Consider the following 17,975-nt stretch of genomic DNA (forward strand, 5'->3'; position numbering starts at 1 on the left):
CTCTATTCTACAACCCTCCAGAGCTGAGAATCTATACTCATTGTACTCTGGTTATACACTCTAATGAAGCTGAAATAACCAAAAAGAAAGCAAGCAAATAAAAAAACCCAGAGTAGTAATCCAATTTACACTGGCTTCAAAAATGGGATACAACCAACTAACTAAATATAAATGGACATTCAAGTTGCCAAGTATACATTTGTAATTAATACTTTAGATAACTTTCTCTTAGAAAACCACTGCATGAAACCTAAAAAGTTGAAGTTCTAAAGGATTTAATTTTGTTTGGCTGCTAAATTGTATCTGACTCTTTTGTAACCCCAGGGACTGTGTAGCCTGCCAGGCTTCTCTGTCCATGGGATTATCCAAGCAAGAATACTGAGTGGGTTGCCATTTCCTCCTCCAAGGGATCTTCCTGACCCAGGGATTGAATCTGCGCCTCCTGGACTACAGGCAGGTTTTTCACCAAGCCATTAGGGAAACCCAAAGGATTTGAGACACCATTTAAGATAAACAGATCCCTTCATTTATCAGATGGAGAAAGTCAGGCTCAGAGAAGTTCCCTTGTTGAAAGATAGACAAATACTTGATACTGGAGTCACCTCTGGGACTAAGTCTGATTTTATTAATATTTTAATATTCACCTCAGAATTCCATCCTGGTTTCATAATAAATACAGTGTAGCATAAATAATTAAGAAAAATGCTTATTAAAATACTGACAAAGGACAGCATGAAAGTATCTCTACAATATAATCTAAATCATATAAAAAAGTAAAAAAATAAAATAAAATATTAAGACGCTGGCCATTGATTGATATTTGGGGTATGTATATGCTTGTATTTATGTATCTGTTTAATTTTTTTCTTCCTTTATATATTTTCCATATTTTCTACAATGAATAATTGCTACCCATATGTCAGAGTAAATAATAAAATGGAGAGATAAACATGCTATTAAAAGCCAACACTTGTAATTTTAACTATGGTTAATTTGCAGCATGCAAAATAGGAAATTAATTTGCTATTAAGGATGCACTGTTAAAGTATTTTTCTGTTAAGTAAAGCAGCTACATTGTTTCTGAGGGAAAAAAATCAAGAGTAAATGGGACAAAAATATATCCACCTACAAATACAAAATGAAATGTTATAAAAATATCAATTAAATGTAGTTTACTATGAATTTGTTGTTCTTTATTTATAGGAAAAACAAACACTTCATATTAAATATAAATGAAGCAAATTGTAACCTCTGCCTTTTATCCCATTTGCCAATATGAATTTAATAAACAGAATGCAAAATTTTAATCTCTAATTGTAGCCAGATTTCATGTAATTCATTTTCTGACGTTCTCTGAATTAGAGGTAATTGAGCTTAGATGTTTTAATTATGTATACATATATCCAGAGTTCATTTGGGGCTATAATATCATATGTTATTACTAATGTAGAGCCCACTACACAGAATATGTATATTTGCTTCTAACTTCCATGTCTTCTACATATCTGGCAGCTCCAGGAAACCCAGCCACTGGAGGATGGTCCAATTAGCTTAGTTCCCCACTGTCCCCTAAATGATGTCAATTTCACACGCTTGGCTTTTCCTCATGGACACTCCTTCCCAACTGTGCCCATCCTCTATGACTCAGTAAATTTCCAACTTCTCTAAAAACATCCTTGACTTACAAAGTCTATACTGCACTCTTCTCCAAGCATGTACAAAAACTAACAAGTTAGATTCGTTCAATTTACTGCATGATGTTCTCTTGTGATTTTATGTATATTAACTTTATTTTAAAGCAGATTGTAAATTTCTTGGGAGCTGGTATGGACTTTCCAGTTGGTGCTAGTGGTAAAGAACCGCCTGCCAATACAGGAGATGCAGGTTCGATCCCAGGTTCAGGAAGATCCCCTGAAGGAGGAAACGGCAACTCACTCTAGTATTCTTGCCTTGAGAATCCCATGGACAGAGGAAACTGGAGGGCTACAGTCCATGGAGTTGCAAAGAGTCAGACACAACTAAAATGACTTAACATGCAGGCATGGTATCTAGCTAGCTTATTGTTCTTTTGCATTCAGTGACCAGCAGAAGAAGGACTGAAGATGCTCTAAGATGTTCAATTAGAAATGAGGGACTTGGCAGATGATAGAGTTAAGCAACAAAGCATTCTTAGTATACTCACTAAATAACAATTGTTGTAAGGTATTAAGGGAAAAGCAGAGATTACAAGAAAAAGTTTTTGCCCTTAAAACCTTATAATCTTTTAAATGTGGAAAGGCACTTTAATATCAGAAAACAGTAAAGTTCATAATTTAATGTGTAAAAAATACACTTGAGGAAGAAGAGGAATGAGATTCAGTCTTTTTATCATCACTATAACAGAAGTCTCAGTTTTCATAAAGAAGTGGAGCCTGAGACATGGATCTTGAGAATAAAGATTCTGAAAATCTGGTGCATAGGAGGGTACTGTATGGATGCACAAAACCAAAAAAAAAATCAAGACAAGATTAAAGGGCAAGCATTAGGAATTCCTGAACAATATTTTAGTTGAGTAGAATTCTGTGGATCTTACTGATAGCAGGAGAGCACAGAATTAATGTAAAAGGAAAGAAAGAACAATGTTGAGTTTTGAGTAGGAAAGTGATTTGTGGAAAGCAGAATTTAAATTAAATCAGCTATGTGAATAACATATATTGGATGGGAGACAAGCAGCTGGATTTAATATAAGGAGGAGGAGAATGGCAATCAGGAGATTTGGTTTTCTCCAGGTTTTATCTGGGTAGACACTATCACTTAACTATCTGATGTTGCTTCTTGTGTCCCTATTTCTCAAATGAGACATTTGGTTAAACTAATTTTTCTAGCTTTAAAATCCATTGATGTTAATTCTGAGATCAGGTAGAAGGTTATTTCTGCTAGCCTGTTATAAGCCAAAACTAGTGCAATGGGGAAGATTAGATGAATATGAAAAACTCAAAAGAACAATCAACAGGGATGGGTGGCTGAACGGATTTGAGGAATGAGAATACTGGAGGAACCAAACATCATTTCACAATGTCAAACTGGGTAGCTGGCATAAATGTGACACTTCTGAGGAAGAGACAGGGGTGGGAAGGGGAGCACTGTGTTACTGGAGCCTCCATCTGGATGTAGGGAAGACTTAGCTATTTCTCTGTTGGTTTCTGCGTAATCTCAGAGTGTAGATAAGTCTCAAAAATGCTGTCGTTATCAGCAAAGAATCAGAAAGGATCTGATTTCTGTTGCTTTACTTTAAAAATCCAGCTGGTTCATTTTCATCGACGCACTTCTATTCACCCTGTACTTTTCGTACTGAGAACCTCAAAACCACTCTGGACAGCAACTTTGTGCATGGAAAATTGGTCTCCAAATCCAGAAATACTTACTTGATGCTGGGGAGAAGGGTGGCAGCTGGAGGGGGAGGAGAAAGCCGGGGAGGAACATCATATTCTTCACTTCCCAGGTGACCGTTGGAAAAGACCTGAAAGGAAATCAAAGGGTTAGCTTAGAATTTTAACTTCTGGAGGACCTTAAAACAATAGCAGCTCTTAGACATTCTGTAATTTTGAAAAGAATATATCATTTCAGCTTATTCGAACAAGTGAAATATCATATAATTTACTTAGAAGAACCATAGTGATTATCTGCTGCTACCCAAAATAATACCTAGTTATGTGAAAAAATAAAATACAGCATAATTCTTAAACACACTGAGGGGAGATGCTATAGTTTCTATAAATCAGATACAGATCAACTAGATAAGTAAGTAGTAAAAGTTCCCAAACATGATGAGTTTTTGTTGAAAAGTTAGCACTCTCTGTAAGGATTTAATAAGGGAAAAAAGTAGCAGTGGGTGCAATTCTTGTTTCAATTCCTCCCAAATAAATTATATCTCTCTGGGGTTAACAGAACATTTCTAAAGTTCTTGACAAAATAACACAGGAGTATAATCAGAAATGCCTTTGTTCTTTCAAGGTCGAAGCTTCAGCACTACTGGCAATTAGAGACCTGGTCTGACTTTCAAAGAGCAAGCAACATTAAACATAGTTTTCAGTGTGTGAACAACACAAACCAAAACTTATGTTACCTTGCTCATAAGATACAACAACCAGAATTTAATTATTCAGAATTCAGGAATTCTGATTTCCAGGTTGCTCAGTCACATTATGGGAACTGAACAACTGCTCTTCACTAATCCAATAATGTGAAATTAAAGCAATTTAAAAGGAAAAAAAGAATAACCTTGAAGAGACAGATTAAATATATTTTAAGACCTTTAAGTAATGATTAGCTCTCTCCCAAACTATGTATTAGTTCCTATATAAATGGTACAGGCTAATCTGTGGCAAAAAGGATGTGATGTAACTAGTTCTAGTAACCCAATGAGTAACCTACCAATTTCCTTCCCCCTGCCTCAATATTCTAGAATGATGCTGAAGCTTTAGAAGTGAAACAGCCACATTCATCCTTGTCAACATAAGAAAAGGAACATGTTTAAAGAATCCATTTGAAATATATCAATGTTTGCAATTCAAAGCTACACAGTATAAATTTTATATCATTCAAGTTATCACTCTAAAAAAAAACGCCCTGTGCTAGTTTTTGATTTCTCATTACATTCAATACACTAGAGATGAACTATGATAAAAATATCAATAAATCTTTAATTTTATCATAGGTTATGACTATGGATGAAAGAACAAGGTAGAGTTTTTTAGATTTTGCTACGACAAGAAATTTCTAAATCGATATTAATTTTTGTACAGATCAGTGAAAAACTTTAAACATTAAAAATCCCTTTAACCAACAAATACGCCAAGGGAACATTTCATGCAAAGACTGGCACAATAAAGGACAGAAACTGTAAGGACCTAACAGAAACAGAAGATATTAAGAAGAGGTGGTAAGAATACAAAAAAGATCTTCACGACCCAGATAACCAAGATGGTGTGGTCACTCACCTAGAGCCAGACATTCTGGAGTGTGAAGTCAAGCGGGCCTTAGGAAGTAACACTACGAACAAAGTAGTGGAGGTGATGGAATTCCAGCTCAGCTATTTCAATCCTAAAAGATGACGCTGTGAAAGTGTTGCACTCAATATGGCAGCAAATTTGGAAAACGTGGCAGTGGCCTCAAGACTGGAAAAGGTCAGTTTTCATTCCAACCCCAAAGAAAGGCAATGCCAAAGAATGTTCAAACTACCGCAAACTTGCATTCATTTCTCATGTTAGCAAGGTAATGCTCAAAATCTTTTCAAGTTAGGCTTCAACAGTACACAAACTGAGAACTTCCAGATGTACAAGCCAGATTTAGAAAAAGGTAGAGGAACAGATCAAATTGCCAACATCCACTGGACCATGGAAAAGCAAAAGAATTCCAGAAAAACATCTACTTCTGCTTCATTGACTACACTAAAGCCTTTGACTCTGTGGACCATAACAAACTGTGGAAAATTATTGAAGAGATGGGAATATCAGACCACCTGAGAAATCTGTATGCAGGTCAAGAAGCAACACTTAGAACCAAACATGAACAACACACTGGTTCAAAATTGGGAAAGGAGTACGTCAAGGCTGTATATTGTCACCCTGCTTATTTAACTGATATGCAGGGTATATCGTGCAAAACGCTGTGCTGGTTGACTCACAAGCTGGAATCAAGACTGCCGGGAGAAATATCAATAACCTCAGATATGCAGATGACACCACCCTTATGGCAAAAAGCGAAGAGGAACTAAAGAACCTCTTGATGAAAGTGAAAGAGGAAAGTGAAAAAGTTGGCTTAAAACTCAACATTCAAAAAATGAAGTGGCATATGGTCTCATCACTTCATGGCAAATAGATGGGGAAACAATGCAAACAGTGACAGACTATATTTTCTTGGGCTCCAAAATCATTGCAGATGGTGACTGCAGCCATGAAATTAAAAGACACTTGCTCCTTAGAAGAAAAGTTATGATCAACCTAGACAGCATATTAAAAAGCAGAGACATTACTTTGACAACAAAGGTCCATCTAGTCAAAGCCATGGTTTTTCCAGTAGTCATGTATAGATGTGAGAGTTGGAGTATAAAGAAAGCTGAGCACTGAAGAATTGATGCTTTTGGACTCTGGTGCTGGAGAAGGCTCTTGAGAGTCTCTTGGACAGCAAGGATATCTAACCAGTCAATCCTATAGGAAATCAACCCTAAATATTCCTTGGAAGGACTGATGCTGAAGCTGAAACTCCAATATTTTGGCCACCTGATACAAAGAGCCCACTCACTGGAAAAGACCCTGATGCTAGGAAAGACTGAGGACAGGAGGAGAAGAGGATGACAGGGGATGAGATGGTTAGATAACATCGTTGATTCAATGGAAATGAATTTGAACAAACTCTGAGAGATAATGAAGGAGAGGGAAGCCTGGTATATTGCAGTCCATGGAGTCGCAGAGTCGGACACAACTGAGGAACTGAATAACAACAAAAATATTCTGATCCTATCATTCCTGTGCCAAAAAAGCTTTAAAAGCACTGTTTTGTCTACCAAATTAGAAATAACATAGTATAGAAGATAAGATACTTCATAATTGCTTTCATTTTTTACTGCCATAGTTTGATCTCCTGTACTCACTCTCTGTATGCACTAGTCTGTCCAACATTCACTTCCTGCACTGTGCTTATATTCCCACTCACATGCTACTCCTTCCTGTCCTGTCTACACAAACATTACCTACTGATCTTTAATGCCAGTAACCAGTGACTCTCTTTCATGAAGCTTTCTTTAGTCCTTCTTCTACTCTGCATCTCAATTAGAATGTTTTCCCTCCTTGGAGACCCCACATTGTATTTTCTAGATGCTTCTGCTATGCCTCATCTGTTAGGTAACTGTATATCTGTCTCATCCTCACTAGACTCTGCTTGATTTGTTTTGTATTCTCCTCCATGTCTTGAATATCCTACTCATTTAACTCAAAGAGGTTGAAGGAATAAGAATACTTATTAAGGGGAATGTATACTTGTGGAAGAAGTATAATCTGAGTTATCACAAAATTTATTATCGGATGTGAGAGCTGGACTGTGAAGAAAGCTGAGCACCGAAGAATTGATGCTTTTGAACTGTGGTGTTGGAGAAGACTCTTGAGAGTCCACTGGACAGCAAGGAGATCCAACCAGTCCATTCTGAAGATCAGCCCCGGGATTTCTTTGGAAGGAATGATGCTAAAGCTAAAACTCCAGTACTTTGGCCACCTCATGCGAAGAGTTGACTCATTGGAAAAGACTCTGATGCTGGGAGGGATTGTGAGCATGAGGAGAAGGGAAAGACAAAGGATGAGATGGCTGGATGGCATCACTGACTTGATGGACATGAGTCTGAGTGAACTCTGGGAGTTGGTGATGGACAGGGAGGCCTGGCGTGCTGTGATTCATGGGGTCGCAAAGAGTTGGACACGACTGAGCAACTGAACAGAACTGAACTAGGTTACCCTAGATTAATATTTTTCTACATGCTGCAAAATTAATATTTTATTAATATTTTAATAAATATTAAAATTAATATTTTTCTACATGCCTTTCATCCTAACTTTGAAGTTTGAAATGTTTTCTTATGGCTCAGATATCGCCTAAAAATTAACATTAAAGCATTTGGGGCCCTCAAGATGTAGGGAAAACACTATTTGATGCTGCTAGCACAATAAAGAAAAAGCTTTTTTAACATACAAAATCTGAAACACAACCTCCTTTTCCCCATCCCACACATGTAAACCTACACCTGCACAAAACCGAAGACATGCTATAATTTATCCTCCAACAACATTAGATTAAAACTGTAACACTGTACACAGAGGACATATTTTCTGAAAGATGACACTTGAGATTCACAGATAAGTTTAAGGTCATTCTTATAAACATGTGCCTCTCTACCAAAATAGCAAAAGCCACAATATCAAAAAGAGGAATCATTCCATGTATTTATCTAGCAGTATCTTCATCAGATTCTTGTGCACAGGGTCATTTTAGAATGATGTCACTTGAAGTAACATGACAAGTCAGAGATAGTGTTTAATCACATAAGAAACAGTAGCATTCTTAATCTTTTAAGAGGAACAAATAAAGACAGTTGGACACGGTGTCAGTATCTATACATAAGCAGATAAATTTCAAGTTCCCAATATCTTAAAACATTTAGTGCAAAATATTTTTACTTCAGATAATTAAAACAAACAAACCAGCAATAATAAACAAATATCTAGCCAACATAATATGAATTAAGGAACAGGTTTATAATGGGGCTGGAATTTGAGGGAATAGAAACAGTCCTATAGGAAAGAAATCTCATACCAATGAAATAAAGCAACCTGATAACTCTTAGCTTGCAAGTTTCATGTTAAAAGGAAAGTAGTACCTTAGCTAACTTGATTATGCTAGGTGGGATGGGGGAAGGGAATGGGGAGTAAATGAAAGTCACAGAAAATTCTTACACTCCATTTTAACTATGAATTAGAGGGCTTTTTTCCCCTTAGAGCTCTCTACAGTTAGCAAAAAGAGCAATTAGCATTTAATTTATTCTTGCTGCCGTCACCATTTATCTAGTGAAGATGCAAATAAAAAGTGCAAATAGTTCTAATGGATGACAGGGGCTGGCACACCGACAGAGGACACACGGCAAAGGGGAGCGAGTCCTCACTGCATTTACAGAATGTTCCATTTTATGAATTCCCTTTATGGTGTTCCATATGTACACTTAACTTTAAATTTTTAGTACGCATCTAAGTTTTCTTACCTTTAAAAAGGGAAGATGATATTTGAGACATTTCCTTTAATAAAACAAGTCTAAATGATAGTTGTTACTATTTGACACAAAAACATTATCTTCTTACCTTTGGAGACACTGATGGGTTACTTGAAGATAATACATCAGCCTCCAAGTATCTAAGTCCCTATACCCTTTATTCCCAGGATAATATGTTTTTAAAAACAGTTTTTAAAAACTGCACACAATGTATGCAGGGTGAGGATACATTGTAACACTTAGCATTTCATTAATAGATCAGATCAGATCAGATCACTCGCTCAGTCGTGTCCGACTCTTTGCGACCCCATGAATCTCAGCACGCCAGGCCTCCCTGTCCATCACCAACTCCCGGAGTTCACTCAGACTCATGTCCTTCGAGTCAGTGATGCCATCCAGCCATCTCATCCTCTGTCGTCCCCTTCTCCTCTTGCCCCCAATCCCTCCCAGCATCAGAGTTTTTTCCAATGAGTCAACTCTTCGCATGACGTGGCCAAAGTATTGGAGTTTCAGCTTTAGCATCATTCCTTCCAAAGAAATCCCAGGGCTGATCTCCTTCAGAATGTACTGGTTGGATCTCCTTGCAGTCCAAGGGACTCTCAAGAGTCTTCTCCAACACCACAGTTCAAAAGCATCAATTCTTCAGCGCTCAGCCTTCTTCACAGTCCAACTCTCACATCCATACATGACCACAGGAAAAACCATAGCCTTGACTAGATGGACCTTTGTTGGCAAAGTAACGTCTCTGCTTTTGAATATGCTATCTAGGTTGGTCATAACTTTCCTTCCAAGGAGTAAGCTTCTTGTAATTCCATGGCTGCAGTCACCATCTGCAGTGATTTTGGAGCCCAGAAAAATAAAGTCTGACACTGTTTCCACTGTTTCCCCATCTATTGTCTTCTTAAATCAAAATCATTCTCCAGTCCTTCTTCCCTTCTCCTTTGTCTCCCTCTCACTGTGACTACCTATGTATAATGCCTGCTTGTCTAAAAGAGTAAAAATTCCTATTTTAAACACACCCACAAAAATTAACGTTCAACTTTTGGCTGAAAGCCAGTGCTGGAACAATACATTAAAAAAAAAAAAAAAAAACCCTCTCATACTGTTAGTGTACCATGATCGTCCTCATCCTCCAAGCCCTTTCCTGCCTGACTCGTGCCCACTGCCAACTCCAGCATGCAGACTCTTTCACCTCCATCATCAGTTTCAGCACTGTAATAACTCAGCAACCAGTTATAGAGTGCCTTTGGAATATTCATTAGGAACTATGCTGAATAAAAGGAGAGAGGAAGGGGAGAAAGAGATAATGATTTGGTTTTAAATTATAAACAAAAATAAGGAGAATTATTGTAAATGAAAATGAACTCCCTACCTAGTTTGTTTTTATTCCAGAACCAAGGGATATGGAGATTTAGATATCTGGAGGGAATAGATAACTATTCCCCTAGAAATGAGGTACTATTATTGGTTCATTTCATAAAGTAAGGGAAGTAAGTGGAATTGGGGGCAAGGATGTAGTAAGTTGCTTGTACACACAAAGCCAGTTAAGTTCTAGAGCAGGAAGTAAAATTCTGGCCTGATTCCAGAGCATGGTTGATCTGTGTTGATGAGATTTTTTGTTAAAATGCAGCTATCAGATTTGCCTTATCATTTTTACTTCTGCCTAAAGCAGTTGGACAGATACTCTTCTACAAAAACACTTTGTTAAATTTGAAAGGAGAGAGAACACTGGGAAACTGGTTATCCTGATCACTTGGAAAGTCTTGCATGTAGAAAGTATTTACAAATATATATTAAGTAATTAAATCAGTCTGGATTGAGGAACTACAAAGATGTAAGATGAGAAACAAACTTCAATCCAAGGTCATGCAGAAACGGACTACAGGATTCTAGATGGACTCATTCTTCCATCTGCTGAAGTCAGACTGTTACATCTCCCAACAGTGAAATGAGAAGAATTAGGCTTTTTCTACTTTATGTCAGTTGTTACATGCTCTGTGGTCTACCAAAGTGGAACTATGTTTCCTTAAAAAGATAATAAAAAAGGAGACTAAGGGCAGACATGCTCTGTTTTATGGCATTTAATACATTATATATAAATCCTCCTTTATAATCTGCCTTAAAAGTCAGACAGCTAGACTGAAATGAGAAATCTTAGACGTCTAATTTGGGTTAAAATAGTCTAGTTGTAACATGTAATTCACTTTGAGACTATAAGCACTGCAATGCTAATACACACAGCATATGAGATTAGACCCTAAAGAATTTTAATTAGGATTATTTAGATAGAACTAAATAGATCCAGCTTTCAATAAGAGGGAAAGTTTGCAATTTAATCAATGTCCTCTGGGATATTAACATGTATCAAAGACCAGGACATGAAAGTTCACAGAAAAAACATGTAAAGGAATCTTTATAGCTGAAATCACTATTATACCTAAAGTTATTATACCTATAGTTAATTACATCTATAGTTAATATAATAAAATAAAATTCCCTACCTATAACCTAAGCAATTATAACTCTAATTTAAAAAACCACCACCATTCATAGAAAAATTAGCCTATGTTCTAGGGCTTAGAAGGGCAAGAGTATATTAGTGTTAAGATTACATAACATATTATCTAAGAAAAACCCTGAAACAAGAGGTCTTCAATGAACTGGATAGTATCATTATTATATTTTAAGTATTTCTCAAGTTCATTCAGGAAATAAGTTGTAATATGTTGCTAAGATATAACTATTCATGTCAGAGCTTGTCTGAACATTCTCCTGAAGTCAAGTGTGACCATGTATGAATGAAAAGTAATAGACACTAAAGGAGGGAAAAAAAAAAATCCCTGGAAAAAAAGACAAGTCATTCTTACCAAGATTCTAGGTTGTAGAAATATACTTTTGAGGATAAAGTCTCCATTTTTAGAGAATACTATAAAAATGCTTTTACAAGTACTATCTCTTCCATTTACATCACCTTTACATGACCTTGGAGAAAACCTTTAAAGATCCTCATATTTATAATAGATGAAAGACTGAAGGTACCCACAGGAGGCACGAACAAAAACTTTCTGCAAACTGTCACCACTCTTCCCCTTGGTTTTGAGTGCCAGAGTAGATAGTTTGACTCCTGCTATCCTGGCCACTCTAATAATATTTAATTATTAGAAAACTAATAATATTATACAAAGTATTCCTTCACACATGTGCATGCACACACATATGTGCACATACACAGAAGAATTTAGTACAAGCCATTTTTCACACTTGTTTCTTGATTAACTCACCCACTACAAACTGTTATCTGGAAGGAACAGTCTACTCCCCTAAAATAACAACGTAAGATCAAAAGAGATAGGAACACTTTAACATTACAGTCTTCAAAAGAGGCAAAGCCTTCTGCAGCTGCAGGAAGATGGTGACAATCTAATCCCAGAGTCAAAAATATCATGGAAGCAGATACCAGGAAACATGACAGGACAGCTCTGTCAAGGGCCCACTGAGGGGTCTAAACTCAATGAGTTCTGCTGTTGCCTCTTGGTTTTCTGTGTGCTTAAATTCTTTCCTGTACATGTAACTGACAGTGGTAATATATAGCATGTTAAAACTCAGTATGTGTGAGGGTCTCTTTCAGTATTACGGAGAAAGAGCTTGCTCTGTAACAATGAACTAAAAAACCTGGTGTTTTGATGTATGTGAGAAGTTTAATTTACCTGTCTAAGGTATACATACTCTCCCAGGCAACAATAATTCCAATGACTGACTGACGATATGCTATAATAATACAACTTTTTTTCAAATTAGATGGAACTAGAAGAGTTGGGATTCCCTGGTGGCTCAGACAGTAAAGATAGAAGAGCTGGGATTTCCTGGTGGCTCAGACAGTAAAGAGTCTGCCTGCAATGCAGGAGACCCGGGTTGAATCCCTGGGTTGGGAAGATTCCTTAGAGAAGGGGATGGCAACCCACACCAGTACCCTTGCCTGGAGAATTCCATGGACAGAGAAACCCGGTAGGCTGCAGTCTATGGTGTCGCAGAGTTGGACACAACTGAGTGACTAGCACACTTTCCCACACTTTTCCCTTTTTTTCAGATGAGTTAAAAAAAAAAGTGCTGATTCTCCCATGATAATTTATTAATGGGAAAATATTCTGCAGATGAAATAAGAGAAGGTATACTAAACCTCTGGCAAACTGTCTAGTATCTTCCTATGAAACTTAAATCATTACTTAGACACTTCTTCCTGACTTCTTTTAGGTTCAAGTTTTAATAAGCTTCTGATTACTTATAACTTGCAGATAAATAAAGACTTGCATGGAAATGTCACACTAGACACAAAAAAACACCGCCCAACCTTTTATACTACCTCCTATCAGAAGATTATAAGTAGGTTGTTTAGCTTCTGCTTTGTGTATTTCTTACCTTGGCTCCTTCTAAAGGCAAGTCATTGCGTCTGTGTTTCCGGAGAAGCACTGGGTCAGAGCCCATCCGACTATGCCTTCCATTTGCATTGGAACTTGCCGTGATTCCAGGCTTCGGAGAGCCATCCCCAAGGAGACGACATCCCACTGACTGATTAGTCCCCAGCACATCCCGCGGGCACCAGGCTTCAAGAGGCATGGGCTGATCTCTGGAAGGCACACTTTCCACGTGATGGAAGTGACGACTCAGTCTGTTGTCAGGGGGGACTGGGGGAGGTCTCTCGGGTGGAGGGGGAGGAGGGTCTCTTAAGGGCGGTGGTGGGGCTGGGAGTGGTTTATCTTGTTTTCTCACCATGCAAGGAGAAGACTGAAGAAACACAAGAGGAAAAAAGAAAAGATGTTCCATGCACTGAAATATCTTCCAGACTAATATATTATTGCTTTTGTTTTCTAAGCCACAATAGAGCTTTACTAGATTCCTGTGCCTTCTTTTAATGAGTTTCTTTTATCACCAATTAATGAAAGTTTAAAAAATTATGAAAAACTCAAATATATCTCATTAAGATTTCTTTGTAAAAAATGAATATGTAAACTCAAAATTTAGGATAATAAGGACTACAGGGAAAAAAGCAGAATATCCAAATTATATGATGATTCTGACCAGTTGACATTAAAATAATGTCATTAAGTATTTTATTTTCACGTTTCTATGATTTAAGAGAGACAGCAGAAACCATCAAGAAGTTGTTGTTCTACTTTTTACAAGAGCACCTTGATTTGCAACATCTCTGAAAGGCAGAAAATGCTGGTTTTGTTATTTTTGTTTTCACCTCTGTAATACAAAGCAACTGACAAGGGCAAGATGTGCTCTGGTTCTTTATCAGTCATTAGGTGGCGCTAGTGGTAAAGAATCCACCTGCCGACACAGGACACGCAGGTTCGATCCTTGGCTGGGAAAGATCTCCTGGAGAAGGAAATGGTAACCTACTCCAGTATTCCTGCCTGGAAGCTTCCACGGACAGAGGATCCTGGGTAGGCTATAGTTCGTGAGGCTGCAAAGAGTCGGACGTGACTGAGCATACACACACACCCCAGAAAAATGAAAAATCACAAATAATAGAGCAGCATTACTTATAGACCTTATTTGAATTGTATTGATCCTTGGGGAAAAAATCAGTTTGATTCTTATATGGAAATATAAAGGTATAAGCTGCTAAACTGATCTATGTGACTTTCACAGGCTTTATTTTCATTTACACAGTTCATCTGACAAATGATTTGCGCTTTCATTGTTAGAAAATATTGCAGAAAAAAGGAATGTGTTGTGTTTACATAATTCTGACTAAGAAACATCCTAAAAAGTCTTAATATGATCTTAAAACCATGTTAATTGTAATGTAGAAAAATCCAGTATTACTAAAACACTGTGTTTCCAACTAGTTTTACACTGTAGAGCATATCACCAAATGGGATTAATGTTTAAAATCTTATATTTAATAAAGCAAAATATTCCCTTATCAAATTTGGAAAAAAAAATCTGCACAGAACTAAAATAAACTGTGGGCTTAAATGTACAGATAGAATTATGTCTTTAATATTAAAGAGTAATATAATTACTTTGCAAATACTGTAATTCTTTATAATTAATCCCTTCATATATAAAAGGTACATACAATTCCCTCTTCTGAGTCACCCTGAAACATGGGTGATAATTTATCACATCTTAAGCCTTTATGCAAATACACTTCCGTAACATTTTTCTTGTCAAGACACTATGAAAATGAATACAAAATATCACTTAATAAGAACATGCAATTTATGCCTATAATGACCTTTTAAATCCATTTTACAGAATAACTATACTTACTCTACTGTTTATTTTAGCAAATCAGGGGGCTGTTACAGACATGTGCTTTCTTTGAATAATTATGCAACTCTTACAGTAATAAAGGCAAGGAATATGACAGTGGATTTGCTACACACAAAATGAGAGACCCATCAAAGTAGCTCATAAACGAGAGCATAAGAAATATGATTAATGGAGATTTAAAAACCTGAGCAATCAATAATCATCACATAAAACTATTATCTGTGTTTCTAGTAATATTGATTTACCTTTGGTGAACCAGTTGGGCTGCCACAGGGAGACCGAACTATGCCTTTCTGAATTAGGTCCAGGCGGGGAGGTACCGGTGGGAGGCTTAGATGTGGGATCTGGAGCGGGTCTGGGTGTGGCTTTCTTCTCTGTGCCAGGGGAGAGGATCCAGGTGACGTGACTGGGGAATTCTGCCTGTCAGTGCACTAGAATATAAAAAGAGAACGATGCTGCTTATGTGATGGGTGAAGTGTGTACCCTTCAGCTCTTAACACACTTGGTTTTGAGAATGTATCTGCCATTGAACATCTGTTAAAATAAACTCACTTAGTTTACTCTGATTAATAGATGGAAAGAGCATACATTGTTCCCTCAAGGGCAGTATTATGTAAAGAATAAACAGATTAGTTTCTCCTACATATTGCACAAAGGGCCTAGGAAAAAAGCAGCAGAAGTGCAGTTTAAAGACAATCAAATGCAGCAGGCCTTCTAGAAACCTGTCTCCAGAAACACACAATGCAGTGATGCACATTGCTCTTGGTTATCTATGTTATAGAATTTTCTTAGGTGTTTGGTTTAGAGTACAAATCTTTCTGTTCCATATAAAACATGTATACTATCTAACGTATAACCTACTTTAATGAATAAAATCAGTTTTAAGTTGTATATTTAAAATAAACAGCTTTAAGACCAAATATTTCCCCCTAAGTCTTCACATGGAAATTAAATCCTCAAGTTAAATGTTCTTCTTGAAAAACAATTAAACCTAGGAAACTCTGTACTTCTAAAACACTGATAGATTTCTATACTATTACAGGGCTTCCATGTTATTTGGTAGATAAAAGAGCAGCAAAAAGCCATCAATAAGTACTCTGATTTGTATGTATGTATGTAATCCTTCTGATTTGTATGTTATGTATGTACGTATACTTTCCTGGTGGCTCAGACAGTAAAGCGTCTGCCTACAATGGAGGAGACCTGGTTCAATCCCTGGGTTGGGAAGATCTCCTGGAGGAGTAAATGGCAACCCACTCCAGTATTCTTGCCTGGAAAATTCCATGGACGGAGAAGCCCGGTAGGCTACAGTCCATGGGGTCACAAAGAGTTGGATACGACTGAGCGACTTCACTTTCATGTAACCCTTTCTATTTCAAAAGAGTGTGTGTACATGTGTGCATCAGACATACCCTGATTTCCATATTTGACATAAAAGTTATCCTAATTAATTAAACAATATTCTATTCTGAAATACCAAGCAGTTTTCTTTTCAAGGCTAGGTTGCTACCTATTTATTTAGAGATCTAGGCTTACATTTGATACTTAACATTAATCTAACATGATTTGATATTCATCTGTTTCCTAGTGTGAGTATTTATCAAGAATTTGAAGCTTGTGTTTAAGCCATTTGTCTCCTAACATTACTCACCTTTACAAGAGTAGTCAATGTCAACTGTCAATTTAATTTCAACTCTAGCAACAGCAAGAAATTTCCTTAACTGAGATGAGATAATAAATTTGTGTTCACATCCACACTAAGCTACATCATGGAAGGTTTTCTTTTTTAATTTACTAAAATTGAGGTTTGTCTGATTTTTTTTCTCATGACTAGATTAGCCTTATGGGTTTTTGGGAGGAAGGCCATGTTGATCAACTAACACTTTAATCACATCACATCAAGGTTGACCTTGACTACCTGGTTAAGGCATTGACTGTCAGGGTTTCTACACTATAAAATTACTTTTTCTACCCTTTCCCTTACTCTACTCTTTGCAACAAAGTTACTACGTGAAGCCCACATCAAAGGAGTCGGGACTTGCTTTTTAAAAAAAGCATGTCTAAGCAGAAGCTTCCAGACCATACTTCAGGTATACCTGAATATTGGCATGACATCACTAAACTATCAATTCTCTGCCTCTCTACTCTCTGCCAAATAACTGAAAAATAGGTCAATAAATGTTGATGTACTTTCACATGTAAATTTTAAGAACATTTTCTTTTTATTCATTTCATGGTTCTTTTTTTATATCTCTTACCTTGTGATAAGGCAAAACATTCAACTGTTACTTAATTGAAGGAGAAAAAATAGAGTCATAACCTGATTTTAATGCAGCTAGTCACTCTTATTAGTAAAACAACAGTTTACCCCAAAAGCCATGTAGCCTCAGATGGTCATGAATTTGAACCTGACGGAGTAAAACCAACAAAAATGATCACACAACAGAAAAAAATCCTGATGTCAAACTACCAGCATCACAATACATAGCAACTCAGATCAGGAGAGGTCACCAGACAACTAATTCTACCCAATTCCCATTAAGGATAAATTACATTATTTGAGAACTAGCGAAACTGATCTGGTTATTATTCTTTACAAAAAAAGATTTAAGAAACAAAGCTATCTTATGTAAGTTTTACATATATACAGACACACACATAGAATATAGAGCATGTCATTGTTTTGGTTACTTGGAGAGAAATTTTTCAGTGCTAGATCCATTCACAGGAGAAGGGGCTGACAGAATATGAGATGGTTGAATGGCATCATCAATTCATCAATGGAGTCTGAGCAAACTCCAGGAGATAGTGAAGGACTGGGAAGCCTGGGATGCTGCAGTCCACGGGGTCACAAAGAGTCGGACATGACTTAGCAAGTGACAGCAACAAGGTGCATTCA

The 17,975-nt window shown here is 37.0% G+C and overlaps 1 protein-coding gene across 9 annotated transcripts in view; it reads right to left on the bottom strand.

Moving 5' to 3' along the window:
• CBLB (Cbl proto-oncogene B) overlaps positions 1-17,975 on the bottom strand; it is a 225,916-nt gene that overhangs the window by 41,308 nt on the left and 166,633 nt on the right. For all 9 annotated transcript variants that reach the window (XM_070787231.1, XM_019974609.2, XM_019974545.2 and 6 more), the window contains exons 11-13: positions 15,322-15,507; positions 13,208-13,573; positions 3,405-3,499 (exon numbers count right to left, since the gene is read on the bottom strand). In XM_070787231.1, coding sequence (XP_070643332.1) covers positions 3,405-3,499; positions 13,208-13,573; positions 15,322-15,507 — 647 coding nt within the window. The remainder of the gene's footprint in view (positions 1-3,404; positions 3,500-13,207; positions 13,574-15,321; positions 15,508-17,975) is intronic.

Source organism: Bos indicus, chromosome 1, assembly GCF_029378745.1.
Source record: "Bos indicus isolate NIAB-ARS_2022 breed Sahiwal x Tharparkar chromosome 1, NIAB-ARS_B.indTharparkar_mat_pri_1.0, whole genome shotgun sequence".
Taxonomy (NCBI): Eukaryota; Metazoa; Chordata; class Mammalia; order Artiodactyla; family Bovidae; genus Bos; species Bos indicus.